Source organism: Balaenoptera ricei, chromosome 9 (genome assembly GCF_028023285.1).
Source record: "Balaenoptera ricei isolate mBalRic1 chromosome 9, mBalRic1.hap2, whole genome shotgun sequence".
NCBI lineage: Eukaryota > Metazoa > Chordata > Mammalia > Artiodactyla > Balaenopteridae > Balaenoptera > Balaenoptera ricei.
This window is the reverse complement of record NC_082647.1, coordinates 104,918,298-104,945,789: the sequence shown is the minus strand read 5'-3', so window position 1 is coordinate 104,945,789 and position 27,492 is coordinate 104,918,298. Positions and strand designations below refer to the sequence as shown.

Below are 27,492 nucleotides of genomic sequence, written 5' to 3'. Positions count from 1 at the left end.
TGCAGACTGCTTCTGCTCTTCCTTCCTGAAGGGAATTGTAAAACAATGAATGTCTTCGCTCGGGCTGCCATAACAAAATACCATAGCTTCAGTATGGGTGGCTTCAGTAGCAGACATCGATTTCTCACAGTTCCGGAGGCTGGAAGTCTGAGATTAGGGTACCAGCAGGGTTGGGTTCTGGTGAGAGCCCTCTTCGTGGCTTGCAAATATCCACCTTCTCACTGTGTCCTCACATGATGGAGAGAGCTCGAGCTGTGTCTCTTCCTCTTCTTGTAAGGACACTAATCTCATCATGGCGGCCCCACCCTCATGACCTTATCTAAACCTAATTACCTCCCAAAGGCCCCACCTCTAAAAACCATCACACTGGGGGTTAGGGCTTTAACGTATGAACTCTGGGGGGACTTTCAGTCCATAACAATAAATTTGCCAGACTAATAGCTGCCTACTATGTACCTATTATAAACTGTGTTAATCTGTTTTAGAAGGGATACTGTATCTAGCACTTGAGCTGCAATTGTACAACTGAATTTGTGGTAGTCAGTCCACTGCCATCCATCCTGACCCATTCAGTTTTCAGGGATCAGACTGGAGAATTTAATGATCATATGATGTGACCCACACCCTGCGCCCTTTGAGTCATTAAGAATGGCAATCATTTCTGCCGTTTCCCCAGGATTTGACACTTTTCTTTTGGCTGGGGTGTGTGTGTGTGTGTGTGTGTGTGTGGCAATCTCAAGGGCTTGCACTTGGCCTTTCCTATTACAAATGTTCTCGTTCTATGGATCAAGGAACCACTGTGAGGGCTCTTCCAATAGCTAAGTAAATCCATTCCAATTATATGTTCAGGATCCAGGGAAGTGGCCACTGAGTGAATCCATGGAACTAGTAGATCCCACATAAGGCAGACCAGGGCCAGAACCCTATTTATCCCCTCACCCCAGTATGCCCCTGTGCTAACAGGGGAGCCATGATCATACATTGGGACCCTAGATATCAATGTCAATTGCCATGAAATAGCCATTGAAATATCTGAATATTATGTGTATTCAGGCATATAGCCACATATCCCTATTATATATACTTGCTGTGGTGTTTCAGGGTCCTTCCTTCCTCATGGAGACTCAGTCCCTCTTTCAGTCAGTGGGTTCTGGACCTGAGAACAGGCTCGGGTCTGGAAACGACGCCTTTCCATCTTAACTTCCCACTGGGGTGGCTGACCTCAGCCTTCTGCTCACCCTTTCTTGGCCCGAAGGATACAGCACTCTCTCAGCTTTCTCCTTAGATCCCTGTAGGCCAGCCCCCTCTGGTTGTCAGTCTTGCTGCTCAGTACGGTAATTATTCCTGCTTTGCTCCTGGTCTCTGCCATTAAGGGATCGGGCATCCCCACTGCTACTAAGGAGTGTAGTTGTGAAACAACGTCTCCCCCCATCAGCCCTGGTCTACAGAGGACAGCCCCCTCTGAGCCTTTCCGTTGGTGTCCCCTCATCAGCATGTCCCCTGCAGCCTTGGAAAACAGAGTGTCCCTCTACTTTTCCAAGGAGTATGGCCACCTTGTGTGTTTTCCAGTCTTACAGAGCAGATCAACATTATTATACCCATTTCTCTTATCCTTTTGATCACTTCCTCCACAGTCTGCCATATAAACTCAAGAACCTCTGCCTCCTTTATTTATTTATTTATTTTTAAAGCTTTTTTTTTTTTTTTTTTTTTTTAATTTATTTTTGGCTGTGTTGGGTCTTTGTTGCTGCGCGCGGGCTCTCTCTAGTTGAGGGGAGCAGGGGCTACTCTTCGTTGCGGTGCGCGGGCTTCTCATTGTGGTGGCTTCTCTTGTTGTGGAGCATGGGCTCTAGGCACACGGGCTTCAGTAGTTGTGGCTCGTGGGCTCAGTAGTTGTGGCTTGCGGGCTCAGTAATTGTGGCGCACGGGCTTAGTTGCTCCGCGGCATGTGGGATCTTCCCGGACCAGGGCTTGAACCCGTGTCCCCTGCATTGGCAGGTGGATTCTTAACCACTGCACCACCAGGGAAGCCCTATGCCTCCTTTTTTAAAATTGAAACATAGTTGATTTACAATGTTGTGTTAATCTCTGCTGTACAGCAGAGTGATCCAGTTATACATATATATATATATATATATATATTTTAAAATATTCTTTTCCATTGTGGATTATCATAGAATATTGAATATAGTTCCCTGTGCTATATAGTGAGACTACCTCCTTTAATGTGGGTCATTGCTTTTTTAAAGCTTTGAGAGCCACCCCAGCAATGTAATGGAACCCTCTCTTGGGACCCTTGCCAGGGTGTTAAATCCGGCATCACCGGTGAATGCTCCCTTGTCAGCAAAGTCGCCCTTCTCCTTAGAGTCTTCCTGCCTTGGTCCAGCATGTGAAGGTCAAGTCTCCCACTTCCTGCCAGAACATGTTAGCCAGAGCCTGCAGAAACCTCAGCATATCATTCTTTTCCTCCCTCAGCAAGTCCAAGCCTTCCCCAACTGGCCATTTTGAGATTTGACCTTAGTACATATGGCCAGGGGGAGAGGCAGAGGCGGGTCCTGAGAAGGACATACATCGTCCCTTTGAGACTTCTGCATTGTCGTCAAGGGAGACAAGGCCTCCTTCTCACAACAAGGCTACTCTGTAAGCCCAGAGCAGAGGCTGCATGGGAATCTGGGAATTCAAAATTCTCAGGCTCATCTACACATACTCGGAAAGCCAATCACGTGCCTCTCTTTCCAACTCCTCCTTCAGTGATGCCGTGTTGGCAGCTTGAAATCGGCCGTGGAGGGAGGGCTTACACCATGAAAATCAGAAAATGCTACCAGGAGCTTCCCTGGTGGCGCAGTGGTTAAGAATCCGCCTGCTAATGCAGGGGACACGGGCTCGAGTCCTGGTCTGGGAAGATCCCACATGCCACGGAGCAACTAAGCCCGCGAGCCACAACTACTGAGCCCACATGCCACAACTACTGAAGCCCGCGTGCCTAGAGCCCATGCTCTGCAACTGCAACAAGAGAAGCCACTGCAATGAGAAGCCCGCACACTGCCACGAAGAGTAGCCCCCGCTCACCGCAACTAGAGAAAGCCCGCGCTCAGCAACGAAGACCCAATGCAGCCAAAAATAAATAAATAAAATAAATGAATTTTTTTAAAAAAGAAAGAAAATGCTACCAATCAGGACCTCCATCATCCCTGAGAGCCAGTTGTTAACCATTGGCCAGCACACCACTGCCCACACTCCTCCCTCATGGGGCAAGCTTGCCCTCTCTGAAGTTCAAATACTGCTCCCTTACAATTAAGTCCTGCATCTGGTCTCCAACTCTGTTGGCCTTTGGGTGCAGGAGACAAATACTGCCCAGGAGACCCTCCTCCTCCCCCACTTTGCTTTAAATCAAGAGATCCGAGCCTGGCATTTTCTCTTTTCAGTGCATTGTGACACTTATCCACAGCCACTCAGTTGCACAGTCCTTAGGCTGATGTCCCCCCCCCCCCAGAGCCCTCGGCGCCAGACATCACACGGGTGGTGCCTTCCCTTCCATCAGCACTCTGCCCTCACCGTGGGAATCAGTGGAAGTCTGCCACCAGTACTGCTTCTGCCACCAGTGACCCTCCTCTCCTCTCGTCAACCCCGCGGCAAACAATCCACTTCCAGAGCCCCACCTCATGTCTAAGACCAGCCTGGCACCACCTTAGGTCCTAGGAGGAGGGTCCCAGAAGGTCTGTGATGAGGCTTCCGGTGCCGGTCACTTGTGAGAGAGTGTGCTCAGGTGAGACCAGGTGCATGGGTGTTGGGGTAAGACAGGGGTGGAGGCAGACTCGGATTCAGCAGAAGTCAAGCCCCAGCCTGATCCCACGGGCAGCTCTGGAGCATGAATGGCGTCGTGAGTCATCCCTCCTGAGGCCGGGCAGCCTCTGCGCTCCTGTACTGGGCAGTCATTGGCTGCGGGTCCCAGTGGGGGGGCCAGGGCTGCCAGATTCAGCAAATAAAAATTCAGAATGCCCAGTTACATTTGAATTTCAGATAAACAACAAATAAATTTTTAACATATGTTCCCAATATTGCATGACACATTGTATTTTCTCTGCCAATCCCGGAGGCACATAACCTTCCAGGTATTTCTGGGTGGGGTGACTTCGTAGACTGAAGACAAGTCTTAGGAGAAGGGTCCAGCTGTGAGCTGCTGGCAGCCAATCGGAGCAGCTGGGGAGCAGGTGCAGTGCCCAGCAAAGGGAATCGCGGCAGGTACCAACACCATCTATAACGTGATAGGTTATGCCGTGAACAGGACCACTGTGTACTCCATACAAATACAGCCACCGTTGAGTTCTTTTAAGAGTTCAATGATTAGGTAGTTGATGTTTTGAATGCTTTATAGTATGCAAAAACTGTTGGTGGATTGCTATATATAAAGAGAGTTTTAGTGATATTTGGAGAATGAGATGGAGTGTTTGGATGGCATCATTTATTTTTCATTTAAAACAAGGAATGTAGGCTCTTGCTGTTGGAAATTAGTTCACCAACATGTTTTCAAAGTGGCTGCAAAGCCATGAGTGTAGTTCAGCCACCTGGGGAGTCCACGTGGGGAGCAGCAGACCTAGCTTGACCAGCGGCACCGTTAGCCATGGAGTAAGTCAGAGGGTAGGACAGGGCGTTTCCCTCCATCCTTTCAGACACAGCCCCAACTCTGTCTGCAGGCGGTGGGGCCGGAGCGATGGGGGGAGCATGTAGCAGAGCCCCTCATGCCGTTGTCACATGGCCACGGCCAGAACCACAGCCTCCGGGAGGTGGCCCAGAAGGGTCAGGGGATCAGGTTCCAGGGAGGCTGGGGGGCCTCTGTTCAATTCCTCCACTCAGGTCTTTTCCCCTGGAGAGCCAGTTGTTAACCATTTTCCGGCAGAGCGCTGGTTTCCATCACCTTGAAGGGAGTAAAGTCCAGCTTCTGCCCCACCTCCTGGGGGCTTTCCTGAGCCACCCTGTTGAGGGTAATTACCTGTGGGTGTCCCGCCGTCCCTTGCTTCCCCCTCTCTAGGCTTTCTCTCATGCAGCAGAGCCGAATGACTTGTTAGTCCCCACCGTGGCGGTGCGGGTCCATTAGGCTGTACCAGATACCCAACTATCACTGAGTTCTCTGATAGGGCTCATAATCTCACACCATAAATAGGCCAGAAGTGGTTCTCAGCCCAGTACAGTGACACCCTGATGTCAGGCTCTGGGTCAGCTGTGCTGCCTGTCTTCGCCTCCGCCTCATGGCTGCAAGGTGCAGCCACAGCACAAGGGACACCAACAGACCCAGTGATGCTCCAAATGCAAGAGGGGTGGGCCTTCTGCTGCCCCATCTTCCCCAGGTGCCTCCCTCCTGGCAGCTCCAGAAGGGCTGGGCTTTAGGCCAGACGGGGCCATCCCCCAGTGCTGGGCGTGTCACCACCTGATCCCCAAACAAAACGGAGGGTCCGTGAGCAAGAAAGAAGGGGAACCAGCAGTGGGGGGCAAGAAACAGTGTCTGCCCTCACCCCTAGGAGCAGGCATGAATCCCATGTCTGAGGTCAGGTAGGTAGCAAGTGTCCACCAGCTCCCATCTCCTGCTGCAAGTGCCACGAGGGAGCTGGAACGATGACTTCCAGGGTCCTGGCTCCTCGGGGTGGAGAGACCCGCTGCAGAGGGAGGCTTGAGGAAGGCAGCAGCTCTCTGCACGGGCGCCTGTGTCTTTCCACCTCTAATGTGGATCCCTGACTCTCTTCAACTTCAGTTGCTACTCTTCTTTTTTAAATGACGATATAAAATGCATACAATAAAATTCACCTTTTTAAGTCTACAGTCTGATGAGTTTTGTCAAATGTGTACGGTTATGTAACTGCCATCACTGTCAAGATACAGAATCTTCCCAGCACCCAACAGATTCCCTCCATCCCGCCTCTTTTTCTTTTAAATTAATTTTTATTGGAGTATAGCTGCTTTACTATGTTGTGTTAGTTTCTGCTGTACAGCAAAGTGAATCAGCTACGCCTATACATAGATCCCCTCTTTTTTGGATTTGCTTCCCATTTAGGTCACCAAAGAGCACTGAGTAGAGTTCCCTGTGCTATACCGTAAGTTCTCATTAGTTATCTATTTTATACATAGTAGTGCATATATGTCAATCCCAATCTCCCAGTTCATCCCACCCTCCCTTCCCCCATTGGTATCCCTACATTTGTTCTCTAAGCCTGTGTCTATATTTCTGCTTTGCATATAAGTTCATCAGTACCATTTTTCTAGATTCCACATATAAGCATTAATATACGATATTTGTTTTTCTCTTTCTTACGTCACTCTGTATGACAATCTCTAGGTCCATCCACATCTCTGCAAATGGCACAATTTCGTTCCTTTTTATAGCTGAGTAATATTCCATCATATATATGTACGGCATCTTCTTTATCCATTCATCTGTCGATGGACATTTAGGTTGCTTCCATGTCTTGGCTATTGTAAATAGTGCTGCAATGAACATTGGGGTGTATGTGTCTTTTTGAATTATGGTTTCCTCCGGGTATATGCCCAGTAGTGGGATTGCTGGATCATATGGTAGCTCTATTTTGAGTTTTTTAAGGAACTCCATACTGTTCTCCATAGTGGCTGTATCAATTTACATTCCCACCAACAGAGTAGGAGGGTTCCCTGTTCTCCACACCCTCTCTAGCATTTATTGGTTGTAGATTTTTTGATGGTGGCCATGCACCCAGCCTCTTGGTGTCAATCACCTCCTCCACCCCCAGACCCTGGAAACCACTGGTCTGTTTGCTGTCCCTTTGGTTTTGCCTTTTCTATATAAGTGGGATCATTGAGAATACAGTGTTTTGCGTCTGTCTTCTTTGACTTTGCATCATGCTGTGCACGTATCAGCACTCTGCCAGTCCTTCTTACCTCTCCGCAGCTGAGCCGTGGTCCCCTGCAGGGATGTGCTATGTGTCCATTTATTCATTCACTAGCTAATAGGCATTTGGGGGGTTTCCAGGTTTGGCTACAATGAATGAAGCTGCTGTGAATATTCAATTACGAGCTTTTGTGTAGACTTGCGTCTTCATTTGGGGGGATAAATATCTAGGAGTGGTGCCAGGTGGTGTCAGGTGGCAAGTGTATGTTTAACCTTAGAAGAAACCACCAAACTGTTTTCCAAAGTGGGCTGTACCATTTTCATTTCTAATATTTGAGGACTCCAGTAACTTCATGTCCTCCCCAACACTTGCTTTTGGCCATCTTTTAACTTTTAGTCATTCCGGTGGGTATACAGTGGCAGAACATTGTGGTGTTAATTGGTATTTCACTGGTTGACTAATGAGGTATATATTTTCATATGCTTATTGGGCATTCTTTGTGAGGTTTTAAAAATTGGGTTATTGGACTTCCTTGGCGGTCCAGTGGTTAAGACTTCGACTTCCAATGCAGGGGGTGCGGGTTCGATCCCTGGTCGGGGAGCTAAGATCCCACATGCCTCGGGGCCAAATAACCAAAACATAAAACAGAAGCAATATTGTAACAAATTCAATAAAGACTTTAAAAAAAATGGTCCACATCAAAAAATGTTAAAAAAAAAAATTGGGTTATTGTCTTCTTATTGAGTTGTAAGAGTTCTTTATATGTTCTGGACACAAGGCATTTTATCAGACATGGTTTTGCCAAGCGGTGAGAGTAAAGCTACAGGGATCCTATTAGGAACGTGGTAACATGTTTCTATGAACAGGGTTCACAGCCTTCTGTTCCCACTGCTGAACCCCCGGGCAACAGCCCTCACCCATCACTGCAGACTTCCTGTGAGGACACCCCAAGCTCGTCTGGGGCTGGATAGCTCAGTGACTAAGAGTCACTGGAGACAGAATGCCTGAGTTTGAACCTCATATTTGCAGGGTGATAAGGGTAGGTAACTTACCTTTCTGTGTCTTGATGACTGTACCTGGCACAGCACATAAACAGCCATTATTGTTGTTGTTGTTTGTTGTTATTTTCCCAGCCCCATCCATCCCACCTCTGCCACCTCATCTCCCTTCCCCCTGTCCCCCTGCTGTCATAAACCATCTGGCCTTCCACTGTCTGCAGGACTCAGTTGAACACACATCCCCAACTTTTGGGCTCCTCACGTACTGTCCCTGCCTGTCAAATAAGTCTTATCTTCTTATCATCTCATTAAATAAGCATTTGTTAAGACTTGTTATGGGCCAGGCCTTGCACTGGACATTTCCATAGCCGTATGAAAACAACAGCAGCAACCACAAACAAACAAAAAAAAAAAACCTAGCAAGACCTGGTATTCTTTTTTTTTTTTTTTTATAACAAGCACTTTATTTATTTATTTATTTTTGGCTGTGTTGGGTCTTTGTTGCTGTGCGAGGGCTTTCTCTAGTTGTGGCAAGCGGGGGCCACTCTTCATCACGGTGCGCGGGCCTCTCACTATCACGGCCTCTCTTGTTGCGGAGCACAGGCTCCAGATGCGCAGGCTCAGTAGTTGTGGCTCACGGGCCTGGTTGCTCCACGGCATGTGGGATCTTCCCAGACCAGGGCTCGAACCCGTGTCCCCTGCATTGTCAGGCAGATTCTCAACCACTGCACCACCAGGGCAGCCCTAAGACCTGGTATTCTTGTTAAGGGAAGTTTTTTGACATCTATTAACATTTCTCCTATTTTTCTCCATCTGGTCAGGTTTTTCTTATCTTCCTGAGTCAATTTTGATAATCCGTATTATTTGGAAAATCATCCCTTTTCTCTAGATTTTAAAAATTTATTGAAGCAAGTCTTACACATAACTTTCATAAGACATTTCAAGCTCCTCTTTATCTGTGGTTATGTCTCTTTCTTATCCCTGAAGTTATTTATTGGTGTCTTCTTTTATCCTTGATTAGATGACCAAGTGTTTGCTATTTTATTGGTCTTTTTAAAGATCTGGGTTTGGGATTTCTTAATCAAGTTTACTATTGTTTTTGTTTGCATGCTTTCTGTACAATTTGTTTCTGCTTTTATCATTACTGATTCCTTTATTCTTAGGTTTACTTTATCTTCTCTGTGTTGGGGATTTTAAGACCTTGAGAGGAATGCTTTGCTCATTGATTTTCCATTTATTTTTTTGTGAGTGCATTTAAGGGCATGAATGTTCCTTTGAGTATTGCTTTGGCTACTACCCATACTTTTTTTTTTTTGGCTGCACTGGGTCTTCATTGTTGGGTCTTAGTTACTGCATGTGGGCTTTCTGTAGTTGCGGCGAGTGCGGGCTACTCTTTGTTGCGGTGCGTGGGCTTCTCATTGTGGTGGCTTCTCTTGTTACGGAGCACAGGCTCTAGGCGCGCGGGCATCAGTAGTTGTGGCATGCAGGCTCAGTAGTTGTGGCTTGCGGGCTCTAGAGTACAGGCTTAGTAGGTGTGGCACACGGGCTTAGTTGCTCCGTGGCATGTGGGATCTTCCCAGAACAGGGCTCAAACCTGTGTCCCCTGCATTGGCAGGCAGATTCTCAACCACTGCGCCACCAGGGAAGTCCCTACCCATAATTTTTATTTTCAGTACACTCATGGTTATGCATTTCAAAGGGATCTGTAACCCAACTCAGATTACCTCTTTAGCCCAAATGCCATTTGCAACAATCTAATTTCCTGGGTGTGCCCTCTGTGGGTGTTGGTTCAAGCCACTATAAGTATCTGTGTTTCTCCAAATGCCTCTGACTTTGTCCTGTTGGCCCCTCTATCTGGAATGTTCTTCTCTGCTGGCCGCTTCCCACTCATGCATTAAGGGCAGCAGGAAGCAGTACTGAGAAATCCTATTCTCCAGAAAACCCCATCAGCCTCTTCCATGTTCCCCCAAGACTCTGTAGCTCTGCCAGTATCAGTTTGTATTTGTTATTTGCTTGTTCCTTCTGCTAGATTGTAAGCTCCTTGAGAACTAAAAACTAGTCATTTTCATAACCTCAGACTAAGCACAAGTTAGGTGCTTAATAATGTTAAATAAATGAGTGATTCAGTCCCCTCCCAAGCTCTATTTTTGCTCATTGGTGCTATCATTCTGAGTATGAATTAGGGCAAGCTTAATTGCTGTAACCAACACCAAAACAGGAAATGGGTCTACAGAGCAGAATTGTATTTCTGGCTCATATGATAGTCAATGCAAGTGTGAGCTGGCTGAGAGGTTGTCCTCTACATGCTAATCTAGGAATCCAGGCATCTTACATTTCTTGTCTCCACTGCCTCCTAAAGCTTCCTCATCATCAGCGTGATGAAGCCCGCAGAAAGGTAAGAAAGAATCTAGAAAAGCCACTCTCTGTTTGAAAGCCTGGACCAGGAAATGGTAGGCTCGCACAAGGTGGTACATCTCAGAGCAAGAGAGGCTGAGAATACGGATTGGCTGGCCAGCCATGCACGTGGCGTTTTTATCACAGTGGACAAAGAGGACATGGATTTTGGCCCACAGCTGGTAATCTCTACCACAGTCCATGGGTACCCTTCTTCTTACACTTAGAATCCACATTCATTCCTCCCCAAAGGTGATGAGCCAAGATCCCACACAGTCCTTGTATCCAGGGGGAGATGCAGGCAAGTAACGCTGAGCGCAGTCCCATCGTCTGGGAAGGAAAGATGAGTCACCGTCCATCCTTCCTCCCTCCAGGACCAGGGGAGCGGGCAGAGTGTCCACAGTCAACATTCCTATTGGGAAAGGGGAAGAACGGAAAACAGAGAAGTCACATCCATAGTGATGATGAAACCTCACCAGGCAGGGTCGGGGAAGACCTTGCCCTGGTGGGGACATGTTCTTCCATAGGACTCCAGTTCTGCCCTCTGGGGGAGACTCTGCAGCCCCAGGGCCCACCCTTTGGGAGATTCTTCTTTGACCACTATCCTCTATGACGTAATACCCTTTCACAGCCTACTTCTTTCTGATAAAGTTTGGGGGCCCAAGGATTATCTTGTGGCTTGAGCATCAAAAGCTTTTTCAGGCCAAGTTCATGGGGGGTTTAGCAATACAATTCCTCAAAAACTTAGGGCATCGCATCTATTTGCTCATAGACAAATGGTGGCAGTAACTACAACCGAAATCTCTCTCCTCGACATGGTTTTTATATTGTCTTTCTTCTTAGTCCCTATTCCCCTCTTAGTGGCATCCAAAACAACAGATCACAGTGAGAATTAATCTTTGTCACAGGGCTGAGTCCTTTTGTTTACAGAAATGACTGAATGGGACTTCTCAAAACCTTCTTCAGGCTTATGTCCAGTTTGGGGGGAATCCAGAGGTACACTTCCCTCACCCTATTCATAAGCCATATCACATCCATATAGTGTGCAAGGCACCTGCTGGTAAACATTGTTGAAAGAATGAATGAATGTGCAAGGGTGATTGAGTGGTGATTCCATTTGGGGCAGTAAAAAACTTGCTTTTACCATAAAAATAAACAGCTTGTTAGTATTCTTTCTTTTATTATTGTGGCAAAACATGTAAAACATTAAATTAGCCATTTTAACCACTTTTGAAGTGTACAATTCAGTGGCATTAATTACATTCACAGTATTGTGCAACTATCATCACTTTTTCCAAAACCTTTTCATCACCCCAGTCAGAAAACTCAGTAACTCCCCATTCCTCCCCACCATTCCCTAGGTAGCTACTATTCTACCTTCTGTCTCTATGAATTTTCCTATTTTGATATTTTATGTAAACAGAATCATACAATATTTGTCATTTTGTGTCTGGCTTATTTCACTTAGCGTAATGTTTTCAACATCCATCCATGTTGTAGTGTGTCAGAACTTCATTCCTTTTTATGGCTGAATAATATCCCATTATATTTAATAATACTTTTCTTTTATCCATTCATCTGTTAATGGAAAGTTAGATTGTTCCTACCTTTTGGCTATTGTGAATAATGCTACTATGAAGATTAGCATACAAATATATTTTTTAGTCCCTATTTTTAACTCTTTGGGGAATATACTTTAAATACTTTTGGAAATTGTTAAGCCATTATTTCTTCAAATACTTTTTCTGCCTCCTTCCATCTCTTTTCTCCTCTTGGAACTCCTACAATACTTATGTTGGAATGCTTTATGGTGTCCCACAGGTCTCTCAGGTTCTGCTTATTTTACTTCATTCTTTTTTTCTTTCTGCTAGGCAGATTGGATAAGTTCAACTGCCTTATCTTCTTGTTCACTGACTCTTTGTCCTGCCTGCTCAAAACTACTGTTGAAGCCCTCTAGCATTTTCTTTTTTTTTTTCATTTTAGCTATTGTACTTTTCAGCTCCAGAGTTTCTATTTGGTTCCTTTCTATAATTTAAGTTCTAGGGAATTGTCATTCCCTGTTTTTTCATACATTGTTCCTCTAATTTCCTTTAGTTCTTTATCCATGGTTTCCTTTAGCTCATTGAGCATGTTTAACTTAACTTTTTTGACTGGTAATTCCAATGTTGATTTAATGTGTTTGACTAGTAATTCCAATGTTCAGGTTTTCTCAGGGATAGTTTCTATTGATTTTTTCTTTCCTGTGAATGAGCCATATTTTCCTGTTTCTTTGGATGCTTTCTAATTTTTTGTTGAGTACTATATTGTGGTAACTCTGGAAGTCAGATTCTCCCTTTCTGTAAAGATTGGTTTTGTTGCTTGTTGAGGACTGCAGTTGTTCATCTGTATAGTGACTTATCCAAGCTATTTTTTTTTTTTTTTGCACAATCTGTATTTCTTGTTGTATATGTTCACTGAGGTTTCTGTTCTGATTTCTCTGCAGTCAGCCTGTGACCTGACAGAGAAATCCTTAAATGTCTGGATCCAAAAAACAAAACAAAACAAAAAAATTCAAACTGTTATGTATGTCTCTTTAACTCTTCTGCTAAATGCCACCAGGGAGGCTGCTGCAGCCTGAGGAGGATGAAACAAAGGCAAGCTCTGTACTGAGCCCTCAGGGAACCACCAGATCAACCAAAATACACAGCCCAAGGTCCTGACTGCCCAAGGAACATGGGTGCCGTTCCCATGGCCGTGGTGGGGAATGGGAGTGGTAGCTGGTTTGTGTCCACTGCTCACTTACAAGCCATCAGCAAACTCTCCTTTCATCAGGCACTCCCCTGGTTGCTATAAGTGTCCAATCAGGTTTATTTTGATCATTTTTTTCTAGTGTAGTGTTTGTTTTGGTGGAGGGACTCATCTCTGGGGCTTCCTACTCCACCATTTTCTGTGATGGCATCTTCTTTTCAGACAATAAGCTTCATTGATTTACTGTGGGAGTGGCATCCAAGAGGCTGTGGCACCTGTCTGTCTCCTTAGAACACCAGAATAATCAGCAGGCATGGGGGTGGGAGTTTGGATTAGGACCTGCTATAGATCTAGAGCTTTGGACGGCCTGTATTCTAAACTCTGACCCAGGGGCTAAAGCATCCTTTGGTAGTAAAAATAGCTACAAATTATTGAACAACTTGTATTGCCAAGAGTCTTATCTACATTATCCCACTGAATCTCCTCAATAGCCCTGTGAGGTAGGTAAGTCGTTACCTCCACTTTACTGATGAGGAAGCTGAGGCCCAGAAATTAAGGGACTTGCCCAAGTCCTACGGCCAGTGAACTGCAGTTTTCAGACTCAGGCTGGTGACCTCATGCTCCTGTGTCACCCCAGCGTTATCCTGCCTTCCTTGCCTGGGTCCTGGATGATCCCACAGCCTGCCTCCCCCTCCCCAACCAATGTGCAGGACACTCCCTGTTCCTCACCCACCCTCTTCCCCTGCCCCTCCCATGGCCACAGCCTTTAGGTGTCCCCCTGAAACCTGGCCCCAGGCCTCCAGGCCCACCTACTGTCAGAGGCAAGCACCATGCAATGCAGACCTTGGCGGCTGCTGCTGTTCCCAGCCCCACCAGCTGAAGCTGAGGTCTCTGAACATCTCCAGCATGGAAGCAGCTCCAGAGGCTATTTCCTGACCCTCAGCATGTGCTTGGCCCTGAAGGAGCCCTCCCCCTCTAGTCAGGAAGACATCTTCCAGTACACCTGGAGTCAGGCTGAGCTGTGGGCAAATCCTGGCTAAGTCACTGATGGCTGTGGTATCTTGGAACTCCCTTAACTCGCATGGGCCTCAGTTTCCCCACATTTAAAATGGCTGCCCTGGGCTTGCAGGCCAGTTGTGATCCACATAGGCATCTAGCACAGCAGCCAGCATGTGGAAGCCACTGGGTACCCACTAGCTGTGGTCATCATGACCCCAGCCCACTCTGCTGTCTCTTGGCTCCTCTCCCCCTTGCCTCTATCCCTGACATGGCCACATTGCCTGACACCCTCTCACCACCGGGCCCCTGGCCTGCCCTTACACAAGGGCACAGCCAGTCTCCAGTCAACCCTGCTGTAGGCAAACACATGCAACACCATGCTGACCTCCAGGCCCCATGGCATCAGGTCAGGGAGTGCCCACACTGTTGCCCAGCTGGTGCTGAGGGCCGTCAGGCCATTGGGGAGGGGCTGGCATGCTGGGCTCTCCAGCTCCCAGCCCCACTTTCTTTCCCACTGGAATATGGGGGCCGGCAATTTGACACATTTAACTCTGAGCCTGCATCCTTCAGAGTCTGGGCATCAGAGCCTCTGTGCAAAATAGCAGGTAAGGCCCAACCTTTTTATTTTTTAGCTTGATTTTAAAATAGTACTCCATTAATGCACATTCATTGCAGAAAAACTTAGGACATACAGATAAGCAAAGAGGAAAATTAAGTCACTCATATTTCCATCATCAAGATAACTACTATTACCATTTTTCTATATTTCCTCCCATGTGTATATTACATATAATATACATATACATGACAAAAAGGGATCATGCTATATTTTATAACTGTTTTTCCTCTCTATTAGTCTTCTATTGCTATGTAAAAAACTACCTCGAAATTTAGTGGCTTGAAAAAACCTACCTTTATTATCTCACACTGTTTCTGTGGGTCAGGAATCCAGGAGTGGCTCAGCTAGGGTGTTCTGGCTCGGTGTCTCTCCTGAGGTTTTAGTCAAAATGTTGCCTGGGGTGGCATCATCTGAAGGCTCGACGGTGGCTGTTGGATCTGCTCCCAAGGTGGCTCGCTCACCTGCCTGGCAAGTTGGAGATGCCCATTGTCAGGAGGTCTCAGTTTTTCTCAGTGGCCCTCCCAATAGAACCTGAATGTCCTCATGATCTGGTGCTGGCTTCCCCCAGAGTAAAGAATCCAATAGAGGGAAAAGCGGAAGCCTCAGTGTCTTTGATGGCCTAGCCTCACAAGTCACACTCCGTCATTTCTGCACTAGCTTATTAGTTACATAGGCTAGACCTGTTCAGCATGGGTGGAGCCTACACGGGGGCTTGAATGCAAGACATGGGGCTCATTGGAGGCCCTCTTGGAGGGTAGCCACCACATTCTCTTTAGACAGGATGTCGTGAACATCTTTCCATGCCATTAGAGGCAGATCAATCTTACCATTTTAAATGACTGCATATAAATGTAGCATAATTTATTTAGACAATTTCCTAAGGTTGGGTGTGAGGATTATGTCCCATTTTTGGATCCTAGAAAGAGTAACCTGGAATATCCATCTCTGAATTTGTCAGATTATTTCCTAGAGATAAATGACAAAGAAAATTAAATCATGCCTGTCAATCAGCTCCTTGAGCAACCAAGATGAGGGTACCAACTGGGACATGGAGAAAGTTCCCTCTGGTCTTGCTCTCAGATGCCCCACATCTCTCTCTCCCTGTTAAGTTGGGAGCTCACTATCTGCTGAGACATCCTAGCCCATTCTTGTGCAGTTCTGGGTTTTTGGGGGGGAAAGTCTAAGCAGAAACCACGTTCATCCAACCTCCTCAGGACAACCCTTGAGATATTGAAGACTCTAATTATGTTCTGGGCATCCCTCTGGAGCCATTGTCTCTGAGACCCTCCCTCTCCTGGCCCCTCTTCTCTGGACAGGTCTATCCCTTGCTACAGGGATCCTTGACTCCAGCCCAGTGTTGACCCTCTGGTGTCACTCCCTCACCTAAAGAGGAAACGGTGAGACAGGGCACACCTCTTGTGGTGGGAGCACAGGAGAGCTAGCATGATGCATGAGAGTCTGGCTCCGGAGGATTAACTAGTATGGGGAAGTGGGGCTGTTGGACGCCTTCCTTCCTGCCCTCACAGGTGCTGGGGAATGCAAGGAGGCGGCCCCAGGAAAGGGCTCTGGGGAGGGGTGCTTGCTGGTCGAAGTGCAAGCCAGAGAGGACACTGGAAGTCCAGCAAACAAGAAAGGGGCCCACTGATCTGTGCCCAGCCCTGTCCTCTCCCACTTCCCAGAGGACAGAGCTGGAGGATTCTGATCGTCTTCTCAGGTGCTATGTGCCTGGACCAAGAGAAGAGCAGCTGCTTCTTGGCCTGGCTGGTCCAGAAGGCCCCCAACTCCAAACCCAGGGGTGAGCCCTGCCCACCCTGTGCAAACAGAGGCTCAGAGCCAGGGGCTGGTGGGACAGTGACCTGTCACATGTGGGTTTGGTGAAGCCCTTTTGGTTCTATTTTGGGAAGGGGATCAATCATGTCAAGGTCTTCCTCAGGGATGGCCACACTGGCCATTGGCGGGAGAGCCTGGCATTCCGTCAAGCTACCACTCCCCAACCCCACCCACTCCTGAGCTCTTGCTAATTTTAGCAGGGCTTGGCAGCTTCTGGCAGGTCCAGGCAGGACAAGTTCACTCCCAGGCAGGGAACTGGGAGTGGGGAAGGGGAATGGTTCTCAAAGCGAGCTCTGGCCTGGATTTTGCAGACCCAAAACCCAAGGATAACCTTCCCTGCCTTTTGAGGCAGGTTTTGACGATTTACAGTTGAAGACCCCTGATGAAGACAAGCATTTTCTACTTGGTGGGGGCAGATGGCCCTGGGTGGGGGTGGGGCCAGTCATCAAGGTGGTGCCCCACCTCCATCTGCTCCCCCTCACTTCCCCTCCCCTCCCCCACCCCTCCCCCTCCCCTCCCCCTCACCACCTCCTGGCCCCACCCCCATCCCCCACCTACCACCAACCCTCACCCCCACCCTCCAGTCCCGCCTCTGCCCAGGGCCTGAGCCTGGCTCTCAATGACCCAACCGAGGTCTTTTGTGCAACCCCCAACCCTGCCCCGCCCACCCACCCCCACCACCCTCCCGCCCCCACCCCCGCAACCAATCCTGCAGCCTGATTGGCCACACGGCAGGCCTTTGAGGGCTCAGGAGAGGAGCAGCCCAGGAGGTCCCTGCCCTCCGCACCCCTGCTTCACGAGGAGTCTGCCTTGCTCAGGGCCTCGGGCCTGGCCTCCCAGCCACCAGCCTGTCTCTCCCCTCCCAAGTACAGGACAGGCCCCAGGAGAAAATTAGCCAGGGATCCCCGTGGTCCGAGACCAAGCCCAGCCCTCCATCCTGCGTGGGGCCGGCCCCTCATCAGCCCCTCCCTGTCTGCCCGGCTCGTCAATGTGCTTTCCTGACCTGAGCAGCATGATGACTGCCCACCCTGGCACATCCAAGGACTGGAGCGTGTATAGAATGGTTCTGCCCCCTCCGCAGAAACTCTGGGCAACGAATCCCCACCCCGGTGGGCTGAAGGCATGGGGCACACCCCACAGCCCTCCCCCCGTGGCTCTTGTCACCCCTCACTCCAGGCAGGCCTCCTCTGCCCTTTTGGCCCTGCCTGACCCGGTGGCGGTAGACAGAGTATTTCAACAGCCAGCTGCTGAATGCTCTCGGCAGAGGCCCTGGGCGGCCTGTGCGGGCAACTCCCCGGCTAGGCGGCCCGCACCTGCACGGGTGGGCCTCAGACTCCCGGCCTGCAGCCCGGCCCTGCGCCTCCGCAGACAGGAGTGTCTCCCCCTCCCCGCAAACCTACCTTTCGGCCCCTCAGAGAGATGGTGATGGAGGCCACAAGGAGCTGGGCCCAGACAGCTTTGAATCTGGTAAGGGTCACCCCAAAGCCAGGGTGAGTGGTCCCCGGGGCCACGGCTGGGGCAGGTTCTTCCTGTGTGGGTAGGGCAAGTGGTTTGGTGGAGTGGAGGTTAGGGGCAACTCTGGACCCCTTGGAAGGAGGCACAGAGGTGCGGAGGCTATGAGGCAGCGGGTCCCCCCCAATGCCCACTGTCCAGCCTCTCCAGGAGGGGTCTCCAGGGACAGCGTCTTCTAGGGGACTTGCTCCTGGAGCTGACAGTGCTAGGCTATCCCCTGCGCTCTGGCCTCACTATTCAACTGCTACTTGGCGTCCATCTCCCCTTGGCTAACAGACACGCCAACGTGCCTGCAGAGACCAGGCGGATTTCCCCAGCCCAACCCACCCCTTCTCAGTCTGCAGAACCTCCCCTCCTAGGACTCAGCCATCAGTATGAGGACAGTTCTTAAGGCCACGGGTCTGGACAAGGCCATGGGCTGTACAGGTTGGAAGCAAAGTGCGAGGGGCCCAGCTGGTCGGGCAGGGATGACGGGGGCTGGTGGGGCTCAGCTGGGGACACCTGCCCCATTTATGCCACAGTCAGTGCTTTGGGACCCTGCCCCAAGGGCTCAGGAAAGATGGCAGGACATCCTGTGGGGCTTCTATTTGACAGATGAGGAGACAGGGAAAGGTTTGAGAGGGCCTCCCACACCTGCACAGCAGTGGAAGGCCCCAGAGGGCCAAGGCATGGGGCCCCTGGGCAAACGCTGGGTGCCCCGTGAGCTCCAGAACCCATCCCAGTGTCCTGGAGGGCAGTATGAGCCCTGCGTGGGTCCAGCTGCGGCCATTGGATGGCTGTGTACACACAGTGGGTGACCCTGGGCCCGTTGCCACATACTCCTGGGGAAGTGGGTCCCCAGCCCGCCAGCTTCAGACCCTCCTGGAGGATCCCAGGAGAGCCAAGATGGGAGACCCCGGAGAGCCAGAGGGCACTGGACAGTCTGGCTCTTCTGCAAAGCCCCGGGCCGGGGCACCAGAAGCCGGAGTCCTGGGGGGCTGTGGCACTGTCAGGGGGTGGCAGTGGCCCTGCCTGGAGAGTAAGAGAGTTGCTCCGGGAGGAGACCCCCTCCCACCATGTTTGGGTGCAGCCGTGAGCCCTGATGCTGTGTCCTGTGACCTCCTGGTGAGCAGGCAGGGGTGCAGCTATGGGGGCAGGGCTGGGGGGACAGACTCTGTCTGTGCTTTGTTCTTCTGTGACCTGGGGGGACAGGTGGCTTCTTGGGGTTCCTCAAGCAGCACCCCGCAGTTCCTAGGCTGCTCGGCAAGACCTTTAAGCCAGCTTGCACGGACACCCAGCCTGGGCTCCGGGAAGGGCTGGGCAGCCCAGCGGGGTAGGAAGGGGAGGTGGGCTCAGAGCCAGCGCCTGGGTTCAAAGCCAGCTCTGAGCTGTCTAGATCTGTGGCCTTGGAAAGGAAGTGGAGATAATAAAATGCTTGGGTTCCAGGGGGATTAAGCGTAAGGGAGAACTGGGGATGCCCCAAGCGGGGCCTGGTGCACGGTGCCTGCTTCTGGGGATGTTCCCACGGGGTCTGTGAGGCAGACCTCTGCCCCGTGACTTGAACCCCACTGGCGTCCGCCTAGACACGCAGCCTGGGGGGTGAGGTCGGAGTGCCTCCTCTCAGGGTTGCAGGCTAACTGTGGTGTCTGCAGGCCCCAATGCACCCGAGAAAGGGGCTCGCACCCACCATGGAGGACGCTCCCCACTGCCACGGGGGAGGGTTTCTGGAGGCCCGTGTCAGCCTGTGGCCGCCTGGAGTGTTGGACTGCAGCCACGGAACCTTCCAGCACCCTTCCCAAACTGTGCCCACATGGGCCTGGACACAGAGGGTGAAGCCGTTGGGTCACGGCCCCTCATGAGTCCAGGCTCATGGCCACTGGTTGGGCTGCCATGACGGAGGCGGGGGGGGGGGGGGGGATGGAGCCCTGCGGGGCCTGAGGGCTGGACCTCTGCAGGCTCCGCATCGCTTTTGTTAAGAGCCCGTGATGTCTTACAGTTCTGTTTTGGGAGAGACGCCGGGCAGCCTCCTGAGGACTTCTGACAGCGGCCCTTGAGTGCATGGCTTTGGGTGCTGGCCTCACTCTGTGCGCTGGCTGCACGTGGCTGCACCTAGAAGATGAGCGGGTGCTGGCCCCTCCCCCGCGCTGTGTCAAGGGTGAAAGGCAGCTTGTGTAGCACACGCAGCTCAGAGCCTGCCATATTGGAAGGATTCAGCAAGTGTTAATGTTACTGTTCCTCCCTGGCACATTTTACTTGAAAGCGTGTGAAAGAAACAGAGACGAGGCCAGGCTGTAGGCATGGGCCTCTAAGGACAGCCTGGATTGTTTCACAGAGCATGAGGGCCTCTCTGGGGGTATGTCCTGCCAGGACAGCCTTGGGCTGGGCTGCACCCTCACCCCATCTGGGGCTGTAGCTCACCCCAGAGCTACAGAATGGCTTAGCAAACACTGGTGTCTGATTCTGTGTGTCTTGTCGTAGACTTTGTCAGCCCCATCCCTTTGTGACCTTCCCTGGATTTAAATTCTAAGTGTGAGGTCTTGGTAAGAGAATTTGCTCCTAAGTAAGGATCTGTATGCATTAGGAATGCTTTGGGCTGCAGGAAACTAAAAGCCTGACTGACTGTGGCCTTAAGTGATTAGTATCTATTCCCACAACCGGTACTTGGAGGTGGGTGGGTCCAGGGTTGGCTCAGCACATCAGTGATGTCATCAGGGCTGGGCTCACTCTGTCTCTCTTCTCTGCCATCTATAATATGCTAACAGCCTTTTCTCTTCAGCCTTGTTTCCTCGTGGTTCAGGATAGCTGCTGCAGTGCCGGTCAGCACACCCTTATACAGCTGTGTTCACAAAGTTAGAGGCGCACTGACCTTCCCAGAAGGCCCCCCTCCTGCTAAAATCAGGCTTCCCTTCACCTGACACTGGCCAGAACTGGGCCACATGCCCATCTCTAAACAAAATCACCAGCAAAAGGGGATAAGATAGCTGGGCTTGGCTTAGCCCAGTCATGGGCTGTCCCCTGGGCCTGGGAAGGGGCTGTCTTCCTTTGATGTGATAGCTCCCCAGGCCCCCACCAAAATGTGTGCTCTAAAAACTGAGGAAGGTGTGTGTGTGAAAAAAAAAAAAAGAAAAGAAAAAAAAAAAAAAAGGAAAAAAAAAAAGAAAAAAAAAAGGAAAAAAAAAAGGAAAAAAGAAAAAAAAAAAGAAAAAAAAGAAAAAGAAAAATAAAAAAATAAAAAAAAAAATAAAAAAAAAACTGAGGAAGAAGGGGCAAGCAGCTCTGTTGTCTCCTGATTGGAATTCAGAGCTTCTCCACCCTGCCCCGAGCTTACATGGAAGACTGCTAGCGAGAGAGTATGAGTTTTTCGAAGAGTGGACCCACGGCTTTTATTCGAGTATCCTCCCTTTCCTTTTTGGTCCAAATATATAGGGAATCGAAGTGGCCTTCTCTCCATGAACACGTGCTATTGTGCAAAGGGGAAAGGGCGGCCACACCAGTGTCCACACGCAAGGTCAGAGCAGGGTCCCTGCTTCCTGGGGACTAGTGGGCATGGGCACGGTGTTTAAGCCCAATGTCATGCCACCATGAAGGGATGAGCAAGCGGCCACTCCCCCAGAGGGTGCGGGAGGAGAACCCAACCCAGGCCGTCCATACTCACGGGAATGGCGGTATTGAACCTGAGCTTTGTGTGCCAGCCTCCCTCCCGTCAATGTATAGGGACCTCTCCTCCCTCTGAGGGCCTCAGCGCCTTCCAGGCTATGGACTGCCATGCTTTAGTCCACCAGACACCTCTAACTAACTGGTTTCACCTCTAAGTAGCGTGTCTTGACCATCACTTACGAACATGTGTACACACTGGCCCACTAACTCCCTTAGCATAGATTCCTAGAGGTAGAATGACCGGATCTTTTAGACAGTAACGCCAGCTGCCCATCGCCCTCCAGACGGGCTCTTCTAGCCTGTGTCTCACTCACTCTCCTGGTTAGCGCCTCCCTCCTCCCCTGGCCTGGATCAGGGGTACCAAGGGAGGTGCCACGTCTGCCCTCTGCCCCTCACCCTCCAACACGCCCCAAGCTGCATTTGTTTGGAAGCTGGTGTTGGAACTGTGCTGTCTTAATTTTTCAACTGGTTGTAACTGTGGTAGTTTGAAATGATGGGTCATCCTGGACCCAGGGTCAGGGGGCAAAAGGAGACCGTCGGTGTGTGGGGGAAACACCCACTTTGTGGTCCCCCTTCCCCGTACTGCACAGCCCCTCCTCCGCCCAACTGTTCCCCATCTCCCTCCCTTTGCAGGTGGAACAGATCCTGGCGGAGTTCCAGCTGCAGGAGGAGGACCTGAAGAAGGTGATGAGGCGGATGCAGGAGGAGATGGACCGAGGCCTGAGGCTGGAGACCCACGAGGAGGCCAGTGTGAAGATGCTGCCCACCTACGTGCGCTCCACCCCGGAAGGCTCAGGTACCGCGGTCCGGGGCGGGGCGGGGATGGGGCTCACATGGGAGCCAGCAGGTCCTCATCCAGAGGCAGCTGTCCCCTGGCCCCAGCAGGGAGAAGTGCCCCAGCCCCTTCCTAACCGCCCTGACTGTCCCCAGCAGCCCCGAGTCAGCTCCCCAACATGCTGTGCCCCAGACACCAGCCAGTTCTCACCCTCTGCTCCGCTGGCCCAGCCCTGGGGCCATCAGGCTCACTCTGGCCTCGGGACACTGGCTTTGTTCATCTCACAATGAGACACTGGTTTCCCACAGTCATTTGGGGGACTCCCAGCCCAATCCTGAGTCTGGGCCATTTTCCTCGGTCTTCAGGTGGGCCCTGGGCTGGGGGTGACTTCGGCCCAAGGCAAGGGATTCCTGCTTCCCCACTTCACCTTTGACCCTTGCCACAGTTTATCCTGGGGTCCCCCAGATGTCTGGCATCAGGGGCCCCTTGTCCAGCTCTCTGGTCCCCCCACCATGCCTTCCCCTCCTCCTCTCCCAGTCTTGGGGGCTCCTGCCAGGCGGTGCCCATGAGACTGATGTGCTTCTCTCTGTGGCTGCAGAAGTCGGGGACTTCCTCTCCCTGGACCTGGGCGGCACCAACTTCAGGGTGATGCTTGTGAAGGTGGGGGAAGGGGAGGAGGGACAGTGGAGTGTGAAAACCAAGCACCAGATGTACTCCATCCCCGAGGACGCCATGACGGGCACTGCTGAGATGGTGAGCAGCTCGGGCTAGGGCTGGGGGGCCAGGGGCCTCGGTCAGGACCACCCAGGATCTCGGAGCTTGGCTAGTCCTGGCGGGAGGGCCCAGCTGTCCACCAGGGGCGGGCGGAGCTGTGGGCCCAGCCTCAGGGGACCCTGCTGCAGGAGGAGGAGGGAGCTGAGAGGCTTAGGTGGACGGCCACTGGGTGTGGCCCCGGAAGGTCGCACCCCTGCCCAGTTTCCCAGAAGGATCTGGAACAAGGCAGGGCAGCCAAGAGAACACGCTGCTCCAACAGGCTCGCAGCCCGTCGTTCTATCTCCACCCCACGTGTCGCCCTCACCCTCCACCAGCATGGATGCCAAGTGGCATGACTGCAATGATAATATCTGACCACGGGGAGGACTCGGGAAGGACCACAGAAGTAGAATGAGCCCTGGGCGGAGGTGGGGAGCAGCCAGAGCCAATCCCCGCGAGGGGCAGGGTTTCAAGGTAGGAGGCCAGTGGCCGCCTGGTCCTCGCCGCACCCCCGCGTGCCGTGGGTCTGGGCGTGGAGCAACGCTGGCGCCCATCAGGGAGCTTAGTCAATCAGCAGGGCACTCTGTAACGCCCAGGTCTGTGGATAGGCCTGTGTGAATGGGGCGGCAGCTGGTCCTCGCAGGGCCAGGGTGGGGCGGCCAGAACACTTGGAGGCAACAAAGAATACTCTATGCTGGAGTCAGAAATCGTAGTTATCGCCAGGGATGCGCCTCTGTCCAAAGCCTGAGACTGGAGTCCACTGGGTCCAGCTGGGAGGGCCAGGCTAACAGAGCACAGCTGGGCTAGGGACCAACCCCGTCGTCCTGGCGTTGCCCTGTCCCGAGGGCTGCTGTCAGCGGGACTCTGGCATGGGGCAGGGCTCAGGGCCTGAGTCCCGACAAGCAGTGGTGATGAGGAGGTGGGGACTGAGGGTAGGCCCGGAGGCCACGCTTCCCTGGGGCCCTATGGCTCAGCGAGGGCTGAGGAGCACCTCGGCAGGAGGCTCGCCTCTGCAGCTGATGGCCACCTCGGTGTGCATCTTCCAGCTCTTTGACTACATCTCTGAGTGCATCTCCGACTTCCTGGACAAGCATCAGATGAAGCACAAGAAGCTGCCCTTGGGCTTCACCTTCTCCTTTCCTGTGAGGCACGAAGACATCGACAAGGTGGGACCAGGTGTAGAGTGGGTGGGGGGAGGTGGACGGACGGATGGACAGACACCCCAGAGAAAGGCACCCATGAACTCTGCCCTGTGCTGCCTTCAAATGCAGCTCCCATTGTTGGGAAAGAGCCTTGGATTCAAACTGGCTCCATCTCTTACCTCTCGTGAGACTCTGGGAAATGATCGTATTAGCTGATTCTTACTATTTGCCTCCCACAACCCTGTGAGGCGTGCCTATCACCCCCACTACAGGTTAGGAAACTGAGGTGTAGCAGCTTGCCCATGGTGGGAAGTGGCAGTGCTGCGGCTCAAACTCAGGCAAACAGGCTCCAACACACCTGTGTGTCATCTCTATGCTGTACCGCTGCCTGTGGCAGAGGTGGCAGTGTGCCGGGGCTGAGGGTCTACCCTGCCTTCCAGCTGGCAAGTTAGCCTGTCACAGTTACACACACACACACACACACACACCAGCTATACATGCTCACATAGACACGTGTAAATTATACGTATGTATGCACATAAATTATACATGTGAATTGTACACATGTACACATAAATGTACACACTGCACATTTAAATTATACACATGCATGCACGCATGTCGATTATACATTCATATAAACACAAATTGTACATGCATATTGTTATGCGTACATAAATTATACATACATATATATACACAGGCCAGTTATATATTCATATATATCTACACATGCCAATCATACATACATATATACATGTAAATCATACATATCAAGTATACATACATATAAATGTGTAAATTACACATGCATGTTTACACATGTCAAGTATACATGCTTGCATATATGCACATGTCAATCATACATATATTCACAGGTCAACGATACATACACACCTACACACATTGAATATACATACATATGTACATGTGTGTGTAAATGATCCAAACATACGCACAGTTATACATAACACACAGGCCCTCTGGGTCAGAGAGGAAGCCAGGTCAGTACTCCTGGCAGAAGCAGTAGCAGGAGCTGCATCTCACAGTGCTTTTCCAAGCCCCAGTCCCCGCTGGGCACTGAGGGCCAGGTGGGACCTTCGCACGCAGAGGGTGCGCACAGGAGAGGAGCCCCACTCTTATACTGGCTGCACCCCTCTGGACCTCATCGTCACTCTGGGATGACGACTCTGGGCTTAACTACACAAGCATTCTTAAATTGGCTGGGACCCAGCCCTGCAGAAATATGAGATATTGGTAGAAAATTATCTCCAACACTTCTTGAACTTATATGGCTGCTTTGAGCCTCAGTTTCCTCAGCTTTAAAGTGGGTGCACAGGGACTTCCCTGGTGGTCCAGTGGCTAAGACTCTGCACTCCCAGTGCAGGGGGCCCGGGTTCAATCCCTGGTCAGGGAACTAGATCCCACGTGCCACAACTAAGAGTTCGCATGCCGCAACGAAGATTCCGCGTGCTGCAACCAAGACCTGGTGCAGCCGGATAAATAAATAAAAATAAATTAATTAATTTAAAAGAAAGGTTAATTATAAAGTGGGTACACATCCCTGTGGTCCGAGTTAGCTCCCGTCCCTTCACGCCTGCCCCCAGCATCCAGCAGCCACCGAGGCCCCCCTCTCCCCCCAGGGCATCCTTCTCAACTGGACCAAGGGCTTCAAGGCCTCAGGAGCGGAAGGGAACAACATCGTGGGGCTCCTGCGAGATGCCATCAAACGGAGAGGGGTGAGTAGCACCTGCACCTGCCCCTGCCCTGGGCCCCCTCCCCCTCACCACCTCTTGCCGGGAAGCCAGGGAGGGCCTTCTGGGCGTCCCCCCAGGAAGGGGTCTCTGCCTTCTGCGCCTGGCTGGACTGGCCTGGAGCAGGCTGAGATCCCCCCCCCCACCCCGCCCAGCCCCATCACCACTGCCTCTGTGCCTCTTGGCAGGACTTTGAGATGGACGTGGTGGCGATGGTGAACGACACTGTGGCCACGATGATCTCCTGCTACTACGAAGACCGCCGGTGTGAGGTTGGCATGATTGTGGGTAAGGATGCGCTCCCTGCCTGACCCAGGGGACTGGGCCACCACCAAAGATGGGGCCAAGGCTTCCCGTCTTCAGCAGGCTGCACATGGCCTCTGTGCCAGTCATGGACCCCAGAGGTGCTGGAGCCCAGGGTGGTCTTAGGGAGCAGCAGGGGTGTCCCGAAAGACAGTATACCAATGTATATTGGTATTGGGTGTACCAATAAACAGGTGCTGTTTATTGGTAGGAAGCATTTCAACACTCACAAGTCACTGCCTCAGATGGTGTACCAGCTGCACGTCCACCTGGCCCATCAGGATTTAATTAAATCACCTTATCTGGTAAGTTGACCGACCTGGACAGATTTGTCCAAGTGGAAGAGGATAAACCAGAGTGGTGTCATCCCTCCCTGGACAGTCTTACCACACCCCAGGGCAGCCGTCTGCCCTGCCCGAAGTGGAGGCAGGTACCAGGAAAGGAGGCAGCACTGGCCCCAGTGGCCCTTTCCCACCAACCGAGGGCCTTTCCCAGAAGTTCCCAAGGCTTTACAATGAGTGTTTACTGAGGAGTGTTTACTGGACATACAGGCGAGCGGGTATTTCCCTGGACTCTCTGGGCCCTGGTTCCCAGAAAGTCAGCATTAAATTTGTTTGCTTCCACGGCCTCTTCAGGGCCAGCCCTGAGGGTTTCTGTGTTCTTAGGACCCCTCTCCACTTGCATGAACATGTTCTAAGGGGCGGGCCTGCTCTCTGCCTCTCCTCTAGTTTCTCACATCTCCTCCTTCCATTCTCACCTTTCGGATGGAAAGTTCTTTTTTTTTTTTTTTTTTTAACATCTTTATTGGAGTATAATTGCTTTACAATGGTGTGTTAGTTTCTGCTTTATAACAAAGTGAATCAGTTATACATATACATATGTTCCCATATCTCTTCCCTCTTGCGTCTCCCTCCCTCCCACCCTCCCTATCCCACCCCTCTAGGTGGTCACAAAGCACCGAGCTGATCTCCCTGTGCTATGCGGCTGCTTCCCACTAGCTATCTATTTTACATTTGGTAGTGTATATATGTCCATGACACTCTCTCACTTTGTCACAGCTTACCCTTCCCCCTCCCCATATCCTCAAGTCCATTCTCTAGTAAGTCTGCGCCTTTATTCCTGTCTTGCCCCTAGGTTCTTCATCACCTTTTTTTTTTTTTTTCTTAGATTCCATATATATGTGTTAGCATACTATA

General features: G+C 51.1%; 1 protein-coding gene across 3 annotated transcripts in view; it reads left to right on the top strand.

Annotated features, from left to right (window-relative positions):
* Positions 1 to 27,492, top strand: part of GCK (glucokinase) — a 56,067-nt gene that overhangs the window by 23,023 nt on the left and 5,552 nt on the right. For 2 of the 3 annotated variants that reach the window (XM_059934231.1, XM_059934232.1), the window contains 5 exons: positions 22,203 to 22,365; positions 22,943 to 23,097; positions 24,144 to 24,263; positions 25,883 to 25,978; positions 26,182 to 26,281. In XM_059934231.1, coding sequence (XP_059790214.1) covers positions 22,203 to 22,365; positions 22,943 to 23,097; positions 24,144 to 24,263; positions 25,883 to 25,978; positions 26,182 to 26,281 — 634 coding nt within the window. Of the gene's footprint in view, positions 1 to 22,202; positions 22,366 to 22,942; positions 23,098 to 24,143; positions 24,264 to 25,882; positions 25,979 to 26,181; positions 26,282 to 26,428; positions 26,602 to 27,492 lie in introns of those variants that run through there. The other variant, XM_059934233.1, reaches the window with a different exon arrangement.